The sequence below is a fragment of the Berghia stephanieae genome, chromosome 2 (genome assembly GCF_034508935.2).
Source record: "Berghia stephanieae isolate SIO BIC M18660-M18661 chromosome 2, UCSD_Bste_1.3, whole genome shotgun sequence".
Taxonomy (NCBI): Eukaryota; Metazoa; Mollusca; class Gastropoda; order Nudibranchia; family Aeolidiidae; genus Berghia; species Berghia stephanieae.
In genome coordinates this window covers 88,446,904-88,465,945 of record NC_088361.1, presented here as the reverse complement: position 1 = coordinate 88,465,945, position 19,042 = coordinate 88,446,904, and the positions used below count along the sequence as shown (strand labels likewise).

At 38.3% G+C, this 19,042-nt stretch overlaps 2 protein-coding genes across 3 annotated transcripts in view; one reads left to right on the top strand and one right to left on the bottom strand.

The window, feature by feature from the left end:
* The window catches only part of LOC144965767 (acetylcholine receptor subunit beta-like 1), a 42,921-nt gene extending 31,812 nt beyond the window's left edge, over positions 1-11,109 (top strand). The window contains exons 3-6 of one of the 2 annotated variants that reach the window (XM_078901450.1): positions 1,803-1,847; positions 2,326-2,435; positions 5,682-6,753; positions 7,327-11,109. In XM_078901450.1, coding sequence (XP_078757576.1) covers positions 1,803-1,847; positions 2,326-2,435; positions 5,682-6,753; positions 7,327-7,518 — 1,419 coding nt within the window. In that variant the 3' untranslated portion in view covers positions 7,519-11,109. The remainder of the gene's footprint in view (positions 1-1,802; positions 1,848-2,325; positions 2,436-5,681; positions 6,754-7,326) is intronic. The other variant, XM_078901449.1, reaches the window with a different exon arrangement.
* Positions 11,110-17,561: 6,452 nt separating this feature from the next.
* LOC144964042 (putative metal-dependent hydrolase BU355) lies at positions 17,562-18,671 on the bottom strand. Its single transcript, XM_078897986.1, has one exon. The coding sequence runs from the start codon at positions 18,669-18,671 to the stop codon at positions 17,562-17,564; it is 1,110 nt and encodes a 369-aa protein (XP_078754112.1).
* Positions 18,672-19,042: the final 371 nt, after the last annotated feature.

Here is a 19,042-nt window from a genome sequence, read left to right as displayed (position 1 = left end):
ACCCCAAAGTATTTTCCGCAAGATCTAACAAACCCAGCGACACAACTAATGTTGGGTGGATAAAGGGTTCAGGAAAAAAAAAACAAATTCGACCTTACCCGGGATGGATCTCGGTTCCTTTTGCGTGAGAAACGAGGGATCAACCAACTGAGCTATCCGGATCTCGGGTTCTTTCAGGGCTCTTTATAAAAAAGGAGGTTACAATCACCTGATACGCATGTAAAGAATAAAAACAATTCTTTGGCTATTTATTTTGCTTTGAGCCAAATCATCAACTCGGAATGTGAAATACTTCTCTTATCATGTTGCATGTTTGAGTGGTTGTATGTTTGAGTTACTGTTAAGCGCTTTGAGCGTGTTCATACACGGGGTAAGGCGCTGTATAAAAACCACATATTATTATTATTATTATTATTATTATTATTATTATTATTATTATTATTATTATTATTATTATTATTATTATTATCATATAATTTAAGCCCTTCCGCCTAAACATTCTACAAAGGGATAGAGACATTCCATCAAACAAAAGTCTGATGTCAACAATAATCACCCTTGTAGTCAGTTCTAAGTGAAGAAATTGGGGTTCAATAATTTGCCCATGGCAGGATAAACAAAAAAACGAAAGTGCCTGAAACGAGACTCGAACCCAGGACTTTCTTGTCACAGCGCAATGATTTAATCACTCGGCCATCTCGACCCCCAGTGAGTAAATTAGATGGACCAGTTTCTGGGGAATCCCGTGTTGACATAGCACGACAAAGAGACACGATAAGACACGAACGTATTCCTACAGATGAATACATTTTGTGACGCACTGTCTCAGCAGACATGTATTATGTGGTGGTGAGTGCGGCTATGTGGACTAGTGGTATGACGCTCGCTTTCGGATCGGAAGGTCCTGGGTTCGAACCTCGCTTGGTGCATATTGAGTCCTTGGAAAAGTCTTTACTCAATTCTTTCACCGTATAGGTGTAAAATGAGTACCTGACCGTTAAAAGCGTTGTTATTGTCCGAAAAATTTACAATATCGCCTAAACAGGCGTCATGTTCCATCCTACATGTTAAGCGTTGTTGTTGGCAAGGGACCCCCTGTAAAGCGCTTTGGGCGTTTAGTGAATATTGCCCTATATAAAAGCTCAATTAAAAAAAAAATATGTGGCGGTGAACCAGATTTGAGAAAATTGTGAGGTATTTTTTGGGAAACGACCCACCTGTTGCATTTTATGGAAATTTAGCTTTTGGTATGGAATGAATGAGAAAAAAATCCAAACATTTTCCCATTTTTTTTCTTGGAAAAAAATATATTTTAAAAATGTTTTGAAAAAAAAGTGCTTCCATTAAAGTAACCTTCAATTCTAAGTAGAATATACACTCTTGTGTATATTTTAGTAAGTATTCTCACTACTAAAACGTGTTTTTAACTAATGAACGCATGTTTTGTAAACCTCTTCAGTTTTCCAAGCCAAGAGTAACAGTTAGTCTAGTCTAAAAGATAAAATGAACCATAACATATGTAGGACAACAGAACAATTCTTTTCGACAAAAACAGCCCTGTTACCGGCTAAGCACTAAATTTACACTATCAGGGTGAGAAAATTTGAGTAAAGGACTAACCCCAAAGGTTAAAATTTATGCAGTCAAGAAAGGGACTCGAACCATATTCAGATCCGAGTGGCCGATTATCATGGCAGAAAACTAGAGCCGCACATTCAATGAACTCAAGAATCTGCCACATCATAATATTCACTATTTCCTTGTGTAATGTTACATAATATTAAATAACATTTTCTTTCCAGGATGAGAAAAATCAAATGATGAAAACCAATGTTTGGCTGCAAGTGGTGAGTATCTTTATTGTATCAAATTTGTTACTTATAATTATTATTATTTATTATTATTATTATTATTATTATTATTATTATTATTATTATTATTATTATTATTATTATTATTATTATTATTATTATTATTTATTTATTTATTTACTGTTATTATTATTGTTTGTTTTTTTTTTTTGTTTTTTTTTTGTTTTTTGTTTTTTTTGGGGGGGGGGGTTTGTTGGCAGAAGAAGGGATTTGAGTTCGAAACATGCCATGTTTTGTATTGTATTCTTTTTGAAGATGTTATATTTATTTTACTTTATTACTTTAAATAAGAATATATATTTAGATTAAACTTGTATCTTGACGGGTCACATTTCTGAATATTTAAAATATATGCTTAGTCTTTGACAACCGCTTCACCTCGACATCATACCAGGTGGCGGCGGTGGGTCACAATTTTTTTTTAAGATGATGGATTTAAAACTGTCTTTTTCAGTATTGGTACGACTACCAGTTGAGATGGGACCCTTCACAATACGGCAATATTAACACGATCCGTGTGAAGCCCGCGGACATCTGGGTACCAGACTTTGTACTCTTCAACAAGTAAGCACATTCATAAGGGCCTGTTTGTAGCTGTTGATGCCCCGGGTGTTGGTGGTTAGAAAGAAGATAATGATGGTGATGGTGGAGGTGGTGGTGGTGTTGGTGGTGGTTGTTCGTTAAATCTGTTTGACTTAATGTGACGGTTGTTTGTGGTGGTGGTTATATTGGTTGTTGTTGTTGTTGGTGGTGGTGGTGTTATTGTTGTTGTCCTTATTGTTGTTGTTGTTGTTGTTGTTGTTGTAAGTTGTGGTGGTGCGGGTGTTAATTGTGTTCGAATTGACGGTTAGGTGGTGGTGGTGGTGGTGGTGGTTGGATGGTGTTAGTAGTAGCGTTGGTAGTGGTGGCTGGTGGTAGTGGTGGTAGGGGTAGTGGTTGTGTTGGTGTTGGTAGTGGGAATGGTGTTGTTTTTGGTGATGGTAGTGGTGGTGTCGGTTGTGGTGGTGGTGGTGTTGATGGTGTTAGGGGCGGCGTTGGTGATGACCGTGGTGATGGTATTGATGTAACGTTGTTGTTTCAGTTATTGTTTATACTCTATATTAAAACCTACATTTTATTTTTATTATTGACCAACCCCCCCCCCCCTCACCTAACAAATTAATATTTAAATTTAGATCGATTTAAAAACGACTTTCAGACAGCCAAAAGCAAACTCTAAGTACTAAGGTTTAAAACTGTTTCGAAAGTTGGTCTTATAGAACTTGAGAACATCAGAAGTTGGTGTTTTAGAACTTGAAAAAATCAAAAGTTGGTGTTATCGAACTTTCGTTACAGTCATTACATTCATTATAGAACACGACATAATATGATCTACCGCCTAAAAATGTTACAATGCTGAAGTCATTTCGACGGTAAAAATTGAATTTCAACCAGTTAAAGGCCGTATCTCCTCTTGAAAGGAACGGAATTAAAAATTTTGTTAGAAAACTCGTCCTTTAAATTTTGAGCGATTTAAATCGATCGATATTTGAATGACGAGTTTTCTAGCTATATTTTTTAATACATATATCTCCAGAGTACGGCAATTAACTGGTTATTTACATAGGTTTGATACTTAAGATAACATGTATATTTTTCATTTTGGACAATGGATATTGTTTCTTAAAGTACCAAAAACAAATAGCTTTTATGTCTGATAGTTTCAAGTTTAGATTCATATAATTTGTGACCCGCCGTCTCAAAATGGTATTATGTCAAAGTTACATATTTACGGTTACAAGTTCAAAGTCCAGCAACCAGTCCGTCCCCACATAATAACCGTTTCTAAAAGATGAGCTACATTTCGGCAACGAATCGTTCGTCTAATTACATCAACAGTTTAAAAGAATGTGTCACAAATGAATATGTAACGAGCCGTCTCCAAACGGTATCATGGCGAAATTTAATCAAGTGCTGAAAATTATTTGTTAATATAACGATGAATGATGTTACATTATGATAATTTCCATTCCGAACCAATGCACATCAAATTAAGAAATTAAGGAGCAGGCCTCAGTGTAAGATAAAGATCTGAACAAATGTGTATGAAAGGTGCCTGACAAAGCAAGACAGAATTATACAAGAGAAAAAAACACATCCAAAACTATCATTCGACCTCGACTAGGGATCGAACCTCAGACCTTCTGATTACCGATCAGACGTGCTACCGTTACACGTCTGGCAACTTTCATACAGACTTGTTCAGATCTTTATCTGGATCAATAAAATATATCTGATCTAAATGTCAAGTCAAAACCATTAGAATTGCACAATTGTGGCTTTTAACATTTCACAACATGACATTCTCTCATTAGATACTTCCCAACTTACTTACTTACTTATTAACTTACCTTCTTACTGCTCATTATGCATGTAGGGCAGCAACGAATGACCTCCATCTTCCTTGTCCGTGGCCAAATTTTTAAAATTTAAATCTCGGCTTCACCCGGGATCAAACTATGTCCTTTTTGTGTGTGAAGGGAACGCTCTACCTACTGAGCTATCGAGACTTTGCGATAGACTAGCCTCCTATCTAAAGGGTAGCAGGAAATTGCTGTTGACCGCTTCATGTTATAAAAGCCGGGGATATGCTCCGGCTCCATTGGCTCTGAAGGATGACTTTTTAATGGGGATTAATCACAATGCAAATGCTATTTATTATAATATTATGTGTCAACTTCAGGTTAACTCATTGGGGAGGGGGGGGGGGGGGGGGGGGGTTGCATTCTGACACGCTTTAGATGACCTGTTTTTAATGAATTACGCAAATATTTAAAACACATTAGTGCAAGACGTGCAGCCAACCAACCCCTGCGTGCATTTTAGATGATTTAAAATCATTTGATTTTTAGAAAACAATAGAACCAAATCTAGATAAAATAATGTAGGATTATCCAGAAAATCAAAGATTTTTAAATATATATTTTTCCCTTTAATTTCAATTTAATTTCTGCGCTTTGATTTACACAACTATTTATGAGTATTTAATGACCGGAAATTAGTTTGTTTTCACCTCGATCTCCATAGAAGAAAGGAAGTTGACGTCGCCTATCTCTTTGTTATTATTTTTAGACACCATGTTAGTGATTATTTCTCACCAAATTATTGATGCTATGGGTTTAGATATAATACTCTCAAAATCACACAAAACTGTGTGCAACCTTTAACGTTTATAGTATGTTTCGCAGATTTTATTGAAAGTAATCATTAAGATTGCTGTCTAAAACAATAACAAAGAGCTGAGTAGCTTCAGAATCGTTCTATTATATCAATCAGGCGACAAACGGTAAAGGTTAAACCTAACATTTTTGTGTTGGTATGTTTAATATGGCTGACCGATTTGTGAATAATTTACCTAAACACATAGTGGGATTTTTTAAAAGGAAAAATAAACTTGAGTATATGTTAATACTATGCCAAAAATTCATGTATTGATAAAAATACATTTGAATTTTATTTTTGGTAACTTTAAAAAATATAACTTTGGAAATAGTAATTAATAAAAGTATGTTAATAGTAATTGATGGGAATTATGAAGCAAGGAGTGGCTAGTCTGTTGGCGCTATCTATTTTTTAAAGAATTTTTTTGAAGGGGGGAGGGTGGGGGGCTTGGACATGGTCAATTCTAACACTCATCAGAGGTTTTATTTAAAATCAACGTTTTACACGTTAACTAAAAATTGAATGTACAGCATCTGAGTAACTCTTCTCAATCGATCACCTTTTAAAGATCCTCATTTCAGTTCTCTCTCTTTTATTTTACTTCACTAGTGCTGATGGTAACTACGAGGTAACCTACAAATCAAACACAGTTCTCTATCACAACACCTACGTCTACTGGATTCCACCAGCCATTTACAAGAGTTCTTGTTCAATCGATGTCCAATATTTTCCATTCGACCAACAGATATGCGAAATGAAATTCGGGTCATGGACCCACAAAGGAAAGTCTCTAACCTACAGCTTTTACAAAAACATGGACAGATTAGATCTTGTGGACTATCTAAAGAGTGGAAGCTGGGATATAATAGACTGCCCCGGGCGTATTGATACAATAGAAGACGAAGTCACGGGGGAGGAGAAACAGTTAATTGTATTTGAATTTGTTTTGCGGAGGAAGACCTTATTTTACACTGTGAATTTAATCATACCCTGCGTATTGATATCTTTCGTCAGTATTTGTGTGTTCGCACTTCCGGCTGATGCAGGAGAGAAAATTACACTTTGTATCTCCGTTCTTCTAGCATTGGTTGTGTTCCTGTTGTTGGTTTCAAAAATTCTCCCCCCGTCGTTGACAATCCCCCTCATCGCTAAATATTTACTATTCACCTTCATAATGAATCTCATCGCTATCTTTTCCACCGTCGTCATCATCAACAGAAACTACCGCACCCCACGGACTCACCAGATGCCCTACTGGGTTCGCGTAGTCTTTATCAGAGAACTTCCAAAATATATTTTCATGGAACGTCCCGACCACGAGGAAAGATGGAGAGGCAAACCTCCGACACCACCTGAATCATTTGCCTCCACGCCAGAACATCGACGCGATAACTTCAACTCCAGTCGCCGCAGCAATGATTTCTTGGAGCTGACAGAGGTCCATCATCCTCACTGCAAGCTGAATGCTCCCAATAGCAATACTAAGGATTTCAGAGGCGGGAACTCTAGTGCAAGTAGTCGGACAAATATACACCATCCTCCCTTAACAAGGACGACCCCTGTCCGGCAAGAAAGCTCGGACTCATCCACCCAGTTCACAATGACTCCGGAACTCTTCAAGACAATTGAGTCAATAAAATTTATATACCAGCACCTTAAGACAGAGGAAGAGTACGAAACAGTAAGCATTTTAACCTTACCTTTTAATTTATATATATATATATATATATATATATATATATATATATATATATATATATTGCAGAGGTAAATTGTGTAAGTATTGTAGCAATACGACTTAAATATGATCGACACGCTAAACAGCCAAACAGGGAAAATTGTTTCCGAGCTACACTGCACATAGTATATTAGGCTTCTGTATGCTTAAAGTATCGCTTTATTTTTTTGGCTCTAATTTAAATAGCTTTGTTATTCGTGTCGCTGTTGTTGTTTTTATTATTATCAACATCATCATCACCAACACCACCATCATCATCATAACTATCATGATGATGATGATGATCGTCATTATCATCATCATCATCATCATCATCATCATCATCATCATCATCATCATCATCATCATCATCATCATCATCCTCATCATCATCATCCATCATCATCATCTTCATCATCACCATCATCACCAACATCACCATCATCATCATCGTCACCACTACCAGCACCATCATTGTTATCAATTCTATGTGCGATTGCTTCCATTAATCCTTTTTCTTTCTCACTTTTTTCCCAGATTCTCGAAGACTGGAAATACGTCGCTCGCGTCCTTGATCGTCTCCTGCTCATCATCTTCTTGCTAGTCACAATGGCTGGCACAGCAGGCATTCTGCTGAACGCACCACACATCTTGGAGTATGTCGACCAGGAGAAAATTATTAAAAAGATTATTGAACGGGCCTCTAAGGGCCAAGAACAGGGGAATTAAAAAAATAGAATGTTTTAACTCACTCCTTACCGGCTATTTAAAGGATTTTACCCAAAACTTCACACCATCATATTCCCCTCCCCCAAATAGATTTTCCTCTCACTCAAACACAAAAGCAGTAAATTAAATTCTTGCCAAACATAATGAGATTGAAGCAAAGCAAGCTCTACAAGATGGTGTTTTTCTCTAATCGTAACAAAAGAATTTCTTTTACATTTGTGAAGTACGAAAGAAATCAGAATGAGAATTGCAAAATGATTACTGAATGATACTGTTGTATCGTTAAATGTGACGATTTTCCTACGGTTGGTAAGGAAAGGGTTAAATCGATTTTATACCATAATAATGTACTAAGCAAGACCAACAGAGCTCCTAGAGATTTTGTTGTTGTCATGAAAATGCTATCAAACCAATGAAAAATAATATTGTCCATTTGCAACAATAATAATATGTCAAGTGTCATGAATATACTCTCACACCAATGCAAAATGCAACAATGATATGTCAAGTGTTTAGTGATAAGACCGGCGTATATGTGACCCATCACGTCAATCTGGCATCATGTCGGTATGGCCGAATGACAAATAGTGAATTTTCAACTAACATCACTCACTCACTCACTCAATCCTCTCCGGGCCTGCTGGCACTTGAGGCGATGCAAGGGTGGTCCTATCAACAGCTATTCTTGGGGCCATCGCGAGGAACAGACCTGTCTGTTTTAGGTCCCTCTCTACGGTACATCTCCAAGTCTCCTTGGAGCGGCCTTGCTTCCCCTTTCCTTGGGGTGTCCATCGCAGCTAACATGAACAGAGTTAATCATTTCATTTTTTAAATCCATAAGAAATTTTGGTGATACTAAGTTGCTAGACGTTGTGGACAGTAAAAAGTAATGTACAGGGTATCCATGAAGTCTTTCCCTGATTTCAAAGACATTTTATTCTTCAAACCGTTTGAGATATTTAAATCTGGTTTTCGCCATCATCTAGGGAAAAGTCATGCATTTATGCCCATTAGCCATTGGCCCACATAACTCACTCACTCACTCAATCGTCTCCGGGACTGCTGGCACTTGAGTCGATGCAAGGGATCTCCACCTGGTCCTGTCACCAGCTATTCTTGGTGCCATCTCGAGGGACAGACCTCTCTGCTTTAGGTCCCTCTCTACGATACGTCTCCAAGTCTCCTTAGGGCGGCCTCGCTTCCTCTCTCCTTGGGGTCTCCATCGCAGAGGCTTCCTTATCAGTGTTTTATTAGGTCTGCGACAGGCATGCCCCAACCATTGCCATCTACTCCTTTTAATTGACCCCATCGCATCACTAAATTTACCAAAACCCACATGGAATTAAAAGACTCCATTAATTTCGGAATAGAAATAGTGCGACAATATTAGCTTGGTGGACGGGAGTTTGATCATTCTCTCACACTATGCATCGAAGCAAATTTAGATTATACAATTTTTCCCCAAAAAAACATCGTTTTTGTGTTGCACTTTTGCCATTCTGAAATAGAAGGAGACAAATATAATGCCTTTTAAGTTCATGTTAATTTTGCAAAATTTGGTGATGTAATGTGGTCGATGACTGATGATGTAAATGTATGACTTTTCCAAAGAAGATGACAAAAATCAGATGCATACATCTATACGGTATTCGAATAAAAAGTATATGGAATCTGGAAAAGTCTTTTTGGACCCCTTGTACAAAAATGAATAAGCTTATACCAGCTTCAAAGTAGAACAAAATGTATGGTATTTCTTCTTTTTTGGTGATTAAAAAATTTTGGATTATGTCTCATTAATTTTTGTTGCGCTTAGATTTTCTTGTGGTAATTTTTTTCTTCTTCAGTTCGTTCTCACTTTATAGCGGATTGATACAGTGGGGCACAAATATAATCCTTTTCAATAATTATTATTATTTCATAATTTAGCTATTATATAGCGCAATATCCACTAAACGTGCTCAAAGCGCTTTACAATTGATTCATGATCAATAGCAACATATAAATATGTAGGATGAGACATGACGCTAGTTAATCGATATGGCAGAGAAAGTGCTGAGTACTGAGTACGACGAGAGCCCTTTCCAAGGACTCAACTAAGCACCACTCAGAGCCGGAATCGAACACAGGACCTTCCGATCCAAAGCCAAGTGCCGTACCACTAGAGCATAAAGTCAGATAAATATTTATCAACCTTTGATATTGGAAATGGATTTTTGTATTGAAATTTTTGATTTTTTTTCCAGCGGTGTGTTGCAGCTGTTGCTCAGTATTGTATAACCCTGACTGTTACAGCATAATGTACATAAATTAACTGCAGCCGTTATCCTGTTTGATTATATTATTTTATTATAGTTAGCTGATGTGCTCACATAACTGTTTGTTGTCCTTTTTTAAACAGCCAGAGATAGGTATTGTCAAAATTAACTTTGGCAAACTATCCAATGTTAAAGTTACACATAGTACTCATACTAGACAGTACTAGGTTTTGAATTGGTTTTGTCTAAGGACCCCCTTTGAGTTATGGCAGGCATCTAACTCTCATTATTTTTTTTCTTATTTATGTTCTTTCGTGTCTTGTAGGGAGGCGTTTGGGTATTAACCAATATATACGTGTGACCGAGTGGTTCAAGTATTGCACTGTCATCCGGAAGGTCCTGGATTTTAGGCCCGCTTCATGCAGTTTCGTCCTTTTTTTTCCCCTGGGCAAGATATTAACCCCCGACTTACTCACTCTTGACAAATGGGTGATTCCTGATGAAATCAGATCTATCGATGCAGCTCTGACGGGTTTAATGTTTTAAATTGTCTGTACGGGTATTGTTGGTGCAGCCTTGCATTCATTCAATGGGTTCCTAAATAACTTCAAGCCCTCTCGATACGTTTGTTTCAACAATACATGATAATAGTTTTATTGAAGCCTCTCAATGCTTCCAATGTAACTTGAGATAGAAAGCACGTTATATTTCAGTAAATTGTCTTATTTTCTTCATTGTTCGTTTGGTGAAAAGATAAGGGCATGTACTGACAGAAAATAAAATCATATAAAGATATTTATATGATGCAAAGTCAGTGAGTAAAACAAGTGTGTGCAATAATGATACGGTGATCGTAATGTTTTTTTGTACACATCTCAAAACCATAACATCTCTCTCTCTCTCTCTCTCTCTCTCGCTCTCTCTCTCACTATCTCTCTCTCCCTCTCTCTCTTATCTATCTTTATATATATATATATATATATATATATATATATATATATATATATATATATCGTCCTTACACAAATATTCAAACACAAATACACACGCACGCGCGTGCGCGCGTCTCCCTCCCTATCTATATAATATGTATCTATCCGTCTATCAATTTATCTATCTATCTGCGTCATATTGTACGCTATTTAAAACAAAAAAATTCAATGTTTGCCTAAATTAAATATATATCTGCATTTATCTCGAATATCTTCGTTACCATCATCTCGATTTACATAAAATGAATATCAGCAATATGTCACATTTATGCCGAGAACCGACGCTGTTTAAATTAATAACGCACATAGTCAAATTCTCATGTATTAAATACACATGAACAAATTGGATACTTTGTTTATCTTATTTTTTGGGTTATAAATAACAATATTTTGATGCGTTGAATCACGCATAATGGTTTAGATGACTATGCCACATACTAATAGTATGACAGAGAAAGATTTGGAAGCTGGCTTAGTGCAAGATATATTTCTGGAAGGGTATGAGTGATGATGTGCAAGAGCAAACAGAAAGAGAGAATATGTCTGGAGATAAAACCAGCGAATAAGGCGACTGATTGAACATGATTTTCTTCTGACATAATTCTTACTACTGTATCAGGAAATACATCAAATCGACGTATACAGCTCAGGTAACCTACATTTTTATGTAGAATATTGTTGTAATGGAAATACTCTCAAAACAACGTAAAAAGTGTAAATAACAAAAGTGTTAAATCCAGCCCATAAAAACGCTATGTGGGGACGATCTATATCATTATGCAATGAGCTCAAGTTATTGGCCACATTGCAAAATGTGCTCAAAGTGATCTCCAGAATAAAACGTGTTCATTTTCAAAATATCCAACTTCACAATAGGTCATTTTGTTCATCCTGACTCGTGGATATATTTACAAGTTTCATAAACAAAGCAAAAAAAAATAATAATTTGAGCTTTAATATAGAACAATATCAACTGAACGCGCTCAAAATGCTTTACATTGCGTCCCTAGCCAACTGCAAAACTTAACATGTAGGACGAGACGTGATGCTTGTGCGGTTATGTTACAATTTATTAGAACAGAAATAACGGCCAGGTACATTATTTATACTTGAGTACGTTGAGGGAATGTGAGTAAAGAGCCTTTTCCAAAGACTCAACTACGCACCAGTCAAGGCGGGTCTCGAACCAAAGATCTTCCGATCCGAAGGCGAGTGTCATTCAACTAGACCATATAGGTACCTGCACAAAGCAACGTGTTTACACATATCAAGAAATATCCAGTCGATGGACAGCAAACAACCATATGACCGACCAATCGGCCAGTCGAAAGACAAATAGATAACCACGCCTCTCGGACAGTCGTCACAATGTAAACAATGGCAGTGATTGGTAAACATAGCAAACTACACAGGCTTTACTATCGATAGTATGTGTTTGAATAAACTAGCCACTGTTCTACCGCTGGATCAATAGAACCAACGCATAAAACTATGTGTAAACTTAAACGTTTATAATATGATCGAAAAAAATCGTGTGATAACAAGTCACCCATTTGGCGGTAAAAATAGAATGAAGTTGACGTCACTCAGGGCTTTGTTATTGTTTTTTGCCATCCGCGTTTATGAGCCATTATCACTAAACTGTATTAACCAGACTATAAACGTTCCAGGATACACAAAGTTTTGTGTGTTGGTCCGTTATACCTCCGGATGACAATGTTTTGAGCTTCGTTGCCAAACGCATACTATCTATAATAATAAGAACAATAACAACGATCAGGGGTGGATTCCATTCACGTCATTGTTTATAAAACAACAAAATTTGTTTTTCCTAGCACGTGTGAAGGTGTGTCACAAATGTTGCCATCCGGAAGTAAAACGGACCAACACACAAAACTGAGTGTAACCTTAAACGTTTATAGTCTGGTTAATACAGTCTAGTGAGAACTACTCATACAAATCGATGGCAAAAAACAATAACAAAGACTTGTGTGACGTCAACTTCGTTCTATCTATAGCTGTATGAAAACAATAAGGTGAGTTTTGATGAGTACCGATGCTTTGGCTTAATAGCGCAACGTCTTGTCCTCAAATTCAAGTAATGTTTAGCGTGGCTGTTGGTCGATTCGGTGGCAATGATGGAGGAAATTTCTCATCCCGAAGTTGTATTTTTAAGCAAGGTACTTTACATAATAACAAGAAATGAAGTGAGGAGGAAAGTGCCAGAAGACAACAGAGAATAAAAACTTAGCGGCGGCTATGGGAGCTCGAACCAGCGACCCAAAATAAAAGGCGCTTCAAACCTTAGTCTAACTAGAGCCTCTATCCCCGACTTTTTGAGGTCAGGGGTTCAACATACACAGACTCCGCGAAAAAAGTTGGCCAGCATTTAAGGTTAATAGCCATACATTATCCTATCCGTCTCTTAGTAAATGAGCACCGTTTATAGGCAGTGCCAAGAATTATACGAGTGTTACTCCAAAACCTATCATGAGACCTATCATGCGACTGGCACTGTATGTAATGGAAATATTGTTCCATTTCGCCTGCTTCGAGAATTGAGTATGGTGAATTCGTGAAAATGCGGCATATAAACATTCATATTTATTTAGCTTACCCCCCCCCCCTCGCCCCTCTTAAACCTTCTGGCAAAACTAGGTTCTATAGATAGTGTGCGCTTGACTAAGAAGCTCACAACATTGCCATCCAGAAGTATAACGGACTAACACACAAAACTATGTGTAACGTTATAGCCTGGTCAATACAGTTTCGTGAGAATTACTCATAAACGCGGATGGCAAAAAAAAAACCCAATAATATTCTATCTATAATTAAAATGTGCTGCAGTCTACCTCTTAACTAGATTTATCCGAATTATTTGAATGTTTGAACGGGTTGATACTTAAGATGTTTGTTGCTCATGTTGGCGAATTGATTAAATATTTAGATTCTTGCCTCCTATATTTGCTATGTACTAACTTGATACTAAAACGTAGCGGATTTATTTTTGTTTCGTATTTAACCATTTAACTGCCGTACTCTGGAAAACACGTGTTTAAAAATTTGGTAAGAAAACTCGTCCTTCAATTATCGATCGATTTAAATGACCCTCATCTTGGCAAAACAACTTTCAATCCCGGGATTTTGTGAAGTCCCTGGTTTGAGAATAGTTTTGTCGATGTTGAGGCTCATTCAAATCTATCGACATTTAAAAGACGAATCTTCTGGCCAAATGTATAAATTTCTTGATTTTTGGCAGTCAACTGGTATAAATAGATGGCGTTTTCTGAATTAGTTGGGCATAGCATTACACGGGCTTTAAGTAAGTTATAAATAGAGTCGTTCGAAGAAATCAAAATAAAATATAGGCCTCGGTTTGCTTGAATGTGATTTGTCCGATTTAACCCCCCCCCCCACCCCCTTGAAACTCCCCCAGTCATCCATTTCACTCTCCTCTCCTCCCCTCCCCCTCCACCTCCCCGCCCTTTGACCAAAAGAAATATTGCAAATGACAGGTTATGATGTGAAATATCAGACATTCCACGAGTTTAATGTTTGAACGGGTTGAAACTTTATGGACCAGTGCGGCTATGTGGTCTTGTGGTATGACACTCGCTTCCGGATCGGAAGGTCCTGGGTCCGAGCTTTGCGAGCGGCGCATAGTTGAGTCTCTCACAGTACTCAGGTGTAAAATGAGTACCTGGCCGTTAACATCGTTGTCTCTGACCGAAAAAATTGTAAAACCGCCTAAGCCGCGTCTTATCCCGTCCTAAGTGTTAAATGTTACTATTGGCCAGGGAGCCCTTGTAAAGCGCTTGGAGCACGTTTAGTGGATATTGCACTATATAAAAGCTGAATTAAAAAGCTCAATTTATTTACTTTTACAACATTAGTTACTGCAGCAGTCAGTTATCCATTCACTCCTGAGTCGAGTTTTAATTCCAAGTTCATCAAGTTTCAATTGATCTCCTGTACTTATCTTTCGGCTTTGTCCGATCTGTCTGGCATTATAGGATACACGACGTTGCTCTTTTTTCTTGAGCCATTATTGTCTGCTTTGCAACCACCCCCCAATAACCCCCCCCCCCCAAAAAAATAATAACAAACAAACAAAAAACAACAACAAAAAGCAAAGCAATATATATATATATATATATATATATATATATATATATATATATATATATTGTGTGTGTGTGTGTGTGTATTGTTTTAAAACTAGAGCTATTAGGGCGATAGAGCCGTAGTTATTCAAGTTTCCACAGCTTAAAACGGACAATTTCAATTGCTTGCTGACCTTTTGATATGACTCTACTCGATCTCAAAGTACTTTTCGCCAGATAAAAGAGACCCAAATACCTAATCAATGCTGGTGGTGGTGGTGGTGGGGGGGGGGGGGTGTCCGAAAAACAAATCTCGATTTCACTGAGGATTGATCTCGGTGCTTTTGCGTGTTAAACGAGTGCTCTAATAAGTGAGTTTTTTGGGACCCCTCAGAGTGGGTCTCGAACCCAGGACCATCTGATCCGATGACTAGTGTCATTCCAGAAGACCACATTTTTAGCCCTATCAATCTGCATCCTTAAGCATTAACCATTTCCTCACTCACATGTTCAGTCCTGTTCATCCTACTTTTTTAAAGATGTCCACAAATTGAAAACTCTTCCATTCAATTGATGTCGAATTTACTTCAATATCCGCTGGTCACCGCGAGTCCATTCATCTACGTTTGTTCGGGAGCCTGCTCCGTCCAAATACGAGACAGATTGTTGAATAAGTTGAAGAAAATCGGATTTAGTATCGATTTATAGAACCTTGACTGGTATCGAAGTCTCATTTGCATTCATTTACCTAAAAAATGCATTTCACTTTCACAATAAGTATAATATATGACTTATAGTATTACGACAGTTTATGTTCGGCTAAGTGGCCTTGTGGTATCCGTATGGCACTCGCTTTCGGATCGGAAGGTCCAGAGTTCGAGTCTTGCTCGGTGCGTATTTGAGTCCTCGGAAAAGGCTCTTTACTCACATTCTCTAACCGTACTCATGTGTAAAATGAGTCCCTGGCCGCTAACAGCGATATCTCTCTGTCGGAATAAAAAATGTAATATCGCCTAAAAGGCATCGGGTCTTTTTTTTTCTACGGTTTACGTGTTGCTCATGGTCAGGGACCCTTTGTAAAACACTATAGCACTTTTAGGGGATGTTACTCTATAGATAGTATGCGCTTGGCTAAGAAGCTCACAACATTGGCACCCGGAAGTATAACGGACCAACACACAAAACTATGTGTAACCTTAAAAGTTTATAGTCTGGTTAATACAGCTGAGTGAGAATTACTCATAAACGCGGATGGCAAAAAGCAACAACAAAGACCCGAATGACATCATCTTCATTCTATCTATAACCCCTAGTCGAGACATTTCTCGACAATCTGTTTTTGATATGTTTCACTCAACCAGTAAAACAGTTTGAGCTTTTACATATAATTATCTACAAAATGTGCTCAAAGTTCTTTACAAGAGGTCTCAAACGGTAAACAAGGTTTACATGCATGCCTAGAGACGACACCTTGTCGACAAAGACAATGTTGTAACTGGCGTGGTAGTCATTTTACACATAGACACAGTTAGAAAATGTGAGTAAAGAGCCTCTAGAAGTTAACACCTGTGTCAACAAAACAAAAAAAAAAAAAAACAAAAAGAAAAAAAAACAGGACTCGAACTCAAGTTAGACTGGTCTCGAGCTTAACACCATACCAGTCAAAAATTTCCTCACAAACGGCAAAAAATAAATAAATAAATAAAATAAAATAAAGAAGTTGATGTCACTCAACTCTTTGTTATTATTTGGAAGATTAGTTCTCACTAAATCATATCAATCAGACTATCAACGTTAAAGGTTACACACAGTTTTGTGTGTTGGTGGTAGGTTTAATCAGGCTGGGTGATGTTGTGATTATTTTACTTCAACGCATAGCATCACTAGCAGGAACGAAATATTGACGTCACTCGACTCTTTGTTATTAATTGTAGACATCCATTTTTTAAATTATTAGTTCTAACTAAATTTATCAATCAAGACTATAAACGTTCCTGGTGTCGTGAATAGATTTTTACATCTCATTCACGATGAGAAAATAAAATAAATAAATAATATGCCCGAGGCATGAATCTCCACCGAAGTGGGCAGTTCCCGATTTACTAAGTACACATACCTAGATTTTGATTATCCGTTAGGAACGTTTGTTGTAGATTCAAATGGTCAAAGAGAGCGAGCATGCGGTGACTGCGGCTTATATACTGGGGTAACATGATATGGGGTAACAATCACAAACGGTACATCATGACAACAACTCACAACAGCCTCGATCGAGATACTACACACCAACACACAAACACACAACACAACAAGGGATATTATTCCCTACATTCCTCCCCCTTCTAAAACAAACCTCAGTCTCCAGTTTGACATCCTATAGCAAAAAATAAACTTCTTACCTTATGAGGCGTTGCTCCACTCGAGTCATAAAATGGGGGAAATAACAAAACCAAAAAAATCTCCCTTCCCGGGGCTTGAAAGCTTGAAAAATTAAATGGATCTTCCTTGTAAAAAAAAAGCTTGAAATAAAATAAAAATCCGCAGGGGATTCTCCTCTCCTCCTGGGTGATGTATATACATATTTATGTACATGGAAGGGGGTGTCCTTTAGGCGCCTGTAAAACAATAAATCATAGATTAATATACCTTGTACAGGTCATTACGGCAAATCCAAAGGACCAATTAAAAAGCCATTATATTTTAATTTTAAAAGCAAATTTAACATTTCTGGAGTTGGCTTTCAAAATATCATTAAGATTCCTGCCTCTTAATTCTGCAATGACTTTAGCAGATTCCCCTAAGTAATATGGGTGGTTATGTCTAATATGGGGATGAAATGGCAGGTAGGGGGAGTCTGTTTCAAGCAGGAGCCTGTTGCTCGGGGTTTCCCGTACTGATTTTATTTGTTCCAGCCCAACGTTTCTGACTAAACCAGAGTAGCTAAAGAAAGTGTTGGGAAAAATATTTAGCCATCTGTGTAGGGTGGTACTGTTACCTGAGAAACAATGTAACTGAATGAATTGTTCTCTACATAGTCTCTGAGAAAGAAATTCTAAACAGTGCGTATATGCCTTGTTCCCAAATATATCAGACTCTTTCCCCCTGACATGCAAGATAATTGGTTTCTGGGGGTTTGCACCAATAATAAGGCTCTCCACTAGAAATTCTTGCTCTTTCCTAGTGCCCCGTTTTGTCCAATCGAACCCAATTTCTCCTAACCCATGAATCATGTCCAGCTGGTTTAGGTTTTTTATCTTATCCCTAGCTGCTGACAACGCTTGCATGTTTAGGGTAGCGTGGGATGGTTGGATACCTACAGCTATCCCAAAGTTAGGGAATTTGCATGTCAGTGCTCTGAGCTCGCTCTCTGAAGGGAAATTTAAGGGATCGCAGTAAACTATTATTCCGCCTAAAAGAGGCAGGTCTACTGACGGGTTGGGTGCGACATGGTACATCAGGAGTTGTTTTAACATGTCTAGATGGTTCCTCTTTCCCTTAGCTTTATGCCATCGGTCCAAATGGAAGTGGGCATCTACTAGTCCAACACACTTACCTTCCTGGTCGGACAAACCCATGAGAAGATCGTCCATGGGTTTGTTCAATTGAAGACACCCCACTTCTGATTTCAAGCGGGCGAGCTCCGTCTTCGTTTCTTCCAGGTCTTTCTGGAGGCAGGCCAGGGAACCCTTTAGGGTCGAGTTCTCCTCCTGAAGGAGTTTCATTTGCTCCCTCCTGGCCTTGCTCCTCCGGGCCGCCCTTCCACCACTGTCTGAATGGCTATCAGACAGGGTTTCACCCCTCATGACCCGTGCTCCCGAGGGCGCAGCCCTGGTATCAACAGGTCGGGGTTGATAGGGGGGTCTTTCCGGCCTCCTTCCTTGGGCCGCACTTTTGTCAGACCTCGAGGCTTGGTGGTGGTGAGGCTCTGGCCGGTAATCGTAGGGCCTATCTCGTTGATGTCGGGACCTGGAGTCCCGACGGCGGGAGTACGAGGGTCCGCTCTGTGGGGAAGCTTGCCTTCCTCTCCCTCTCCCTCTCCGCCGGCCCTGGCCACGTCCCCTTCCATTGTCTCTTGGTGGCCCCTTAGCATCTCTAAAGGCCTAAAACTCAGCCATCAGCTGAATTACGAGGCTTTCTGTGCGGCGGTCCATGATGCTGCATAATGAGAGATGGA

Excerpts from the sequence above, each read along its gene's own strand:
- LOC144964042 (XM_078897986.1), bottom strand. The coding sequence starts at position 18,671 with ATGAGGGGTGAAACCCTGTCTGATAGCCATTCAGACAGTGGTGGAAGG.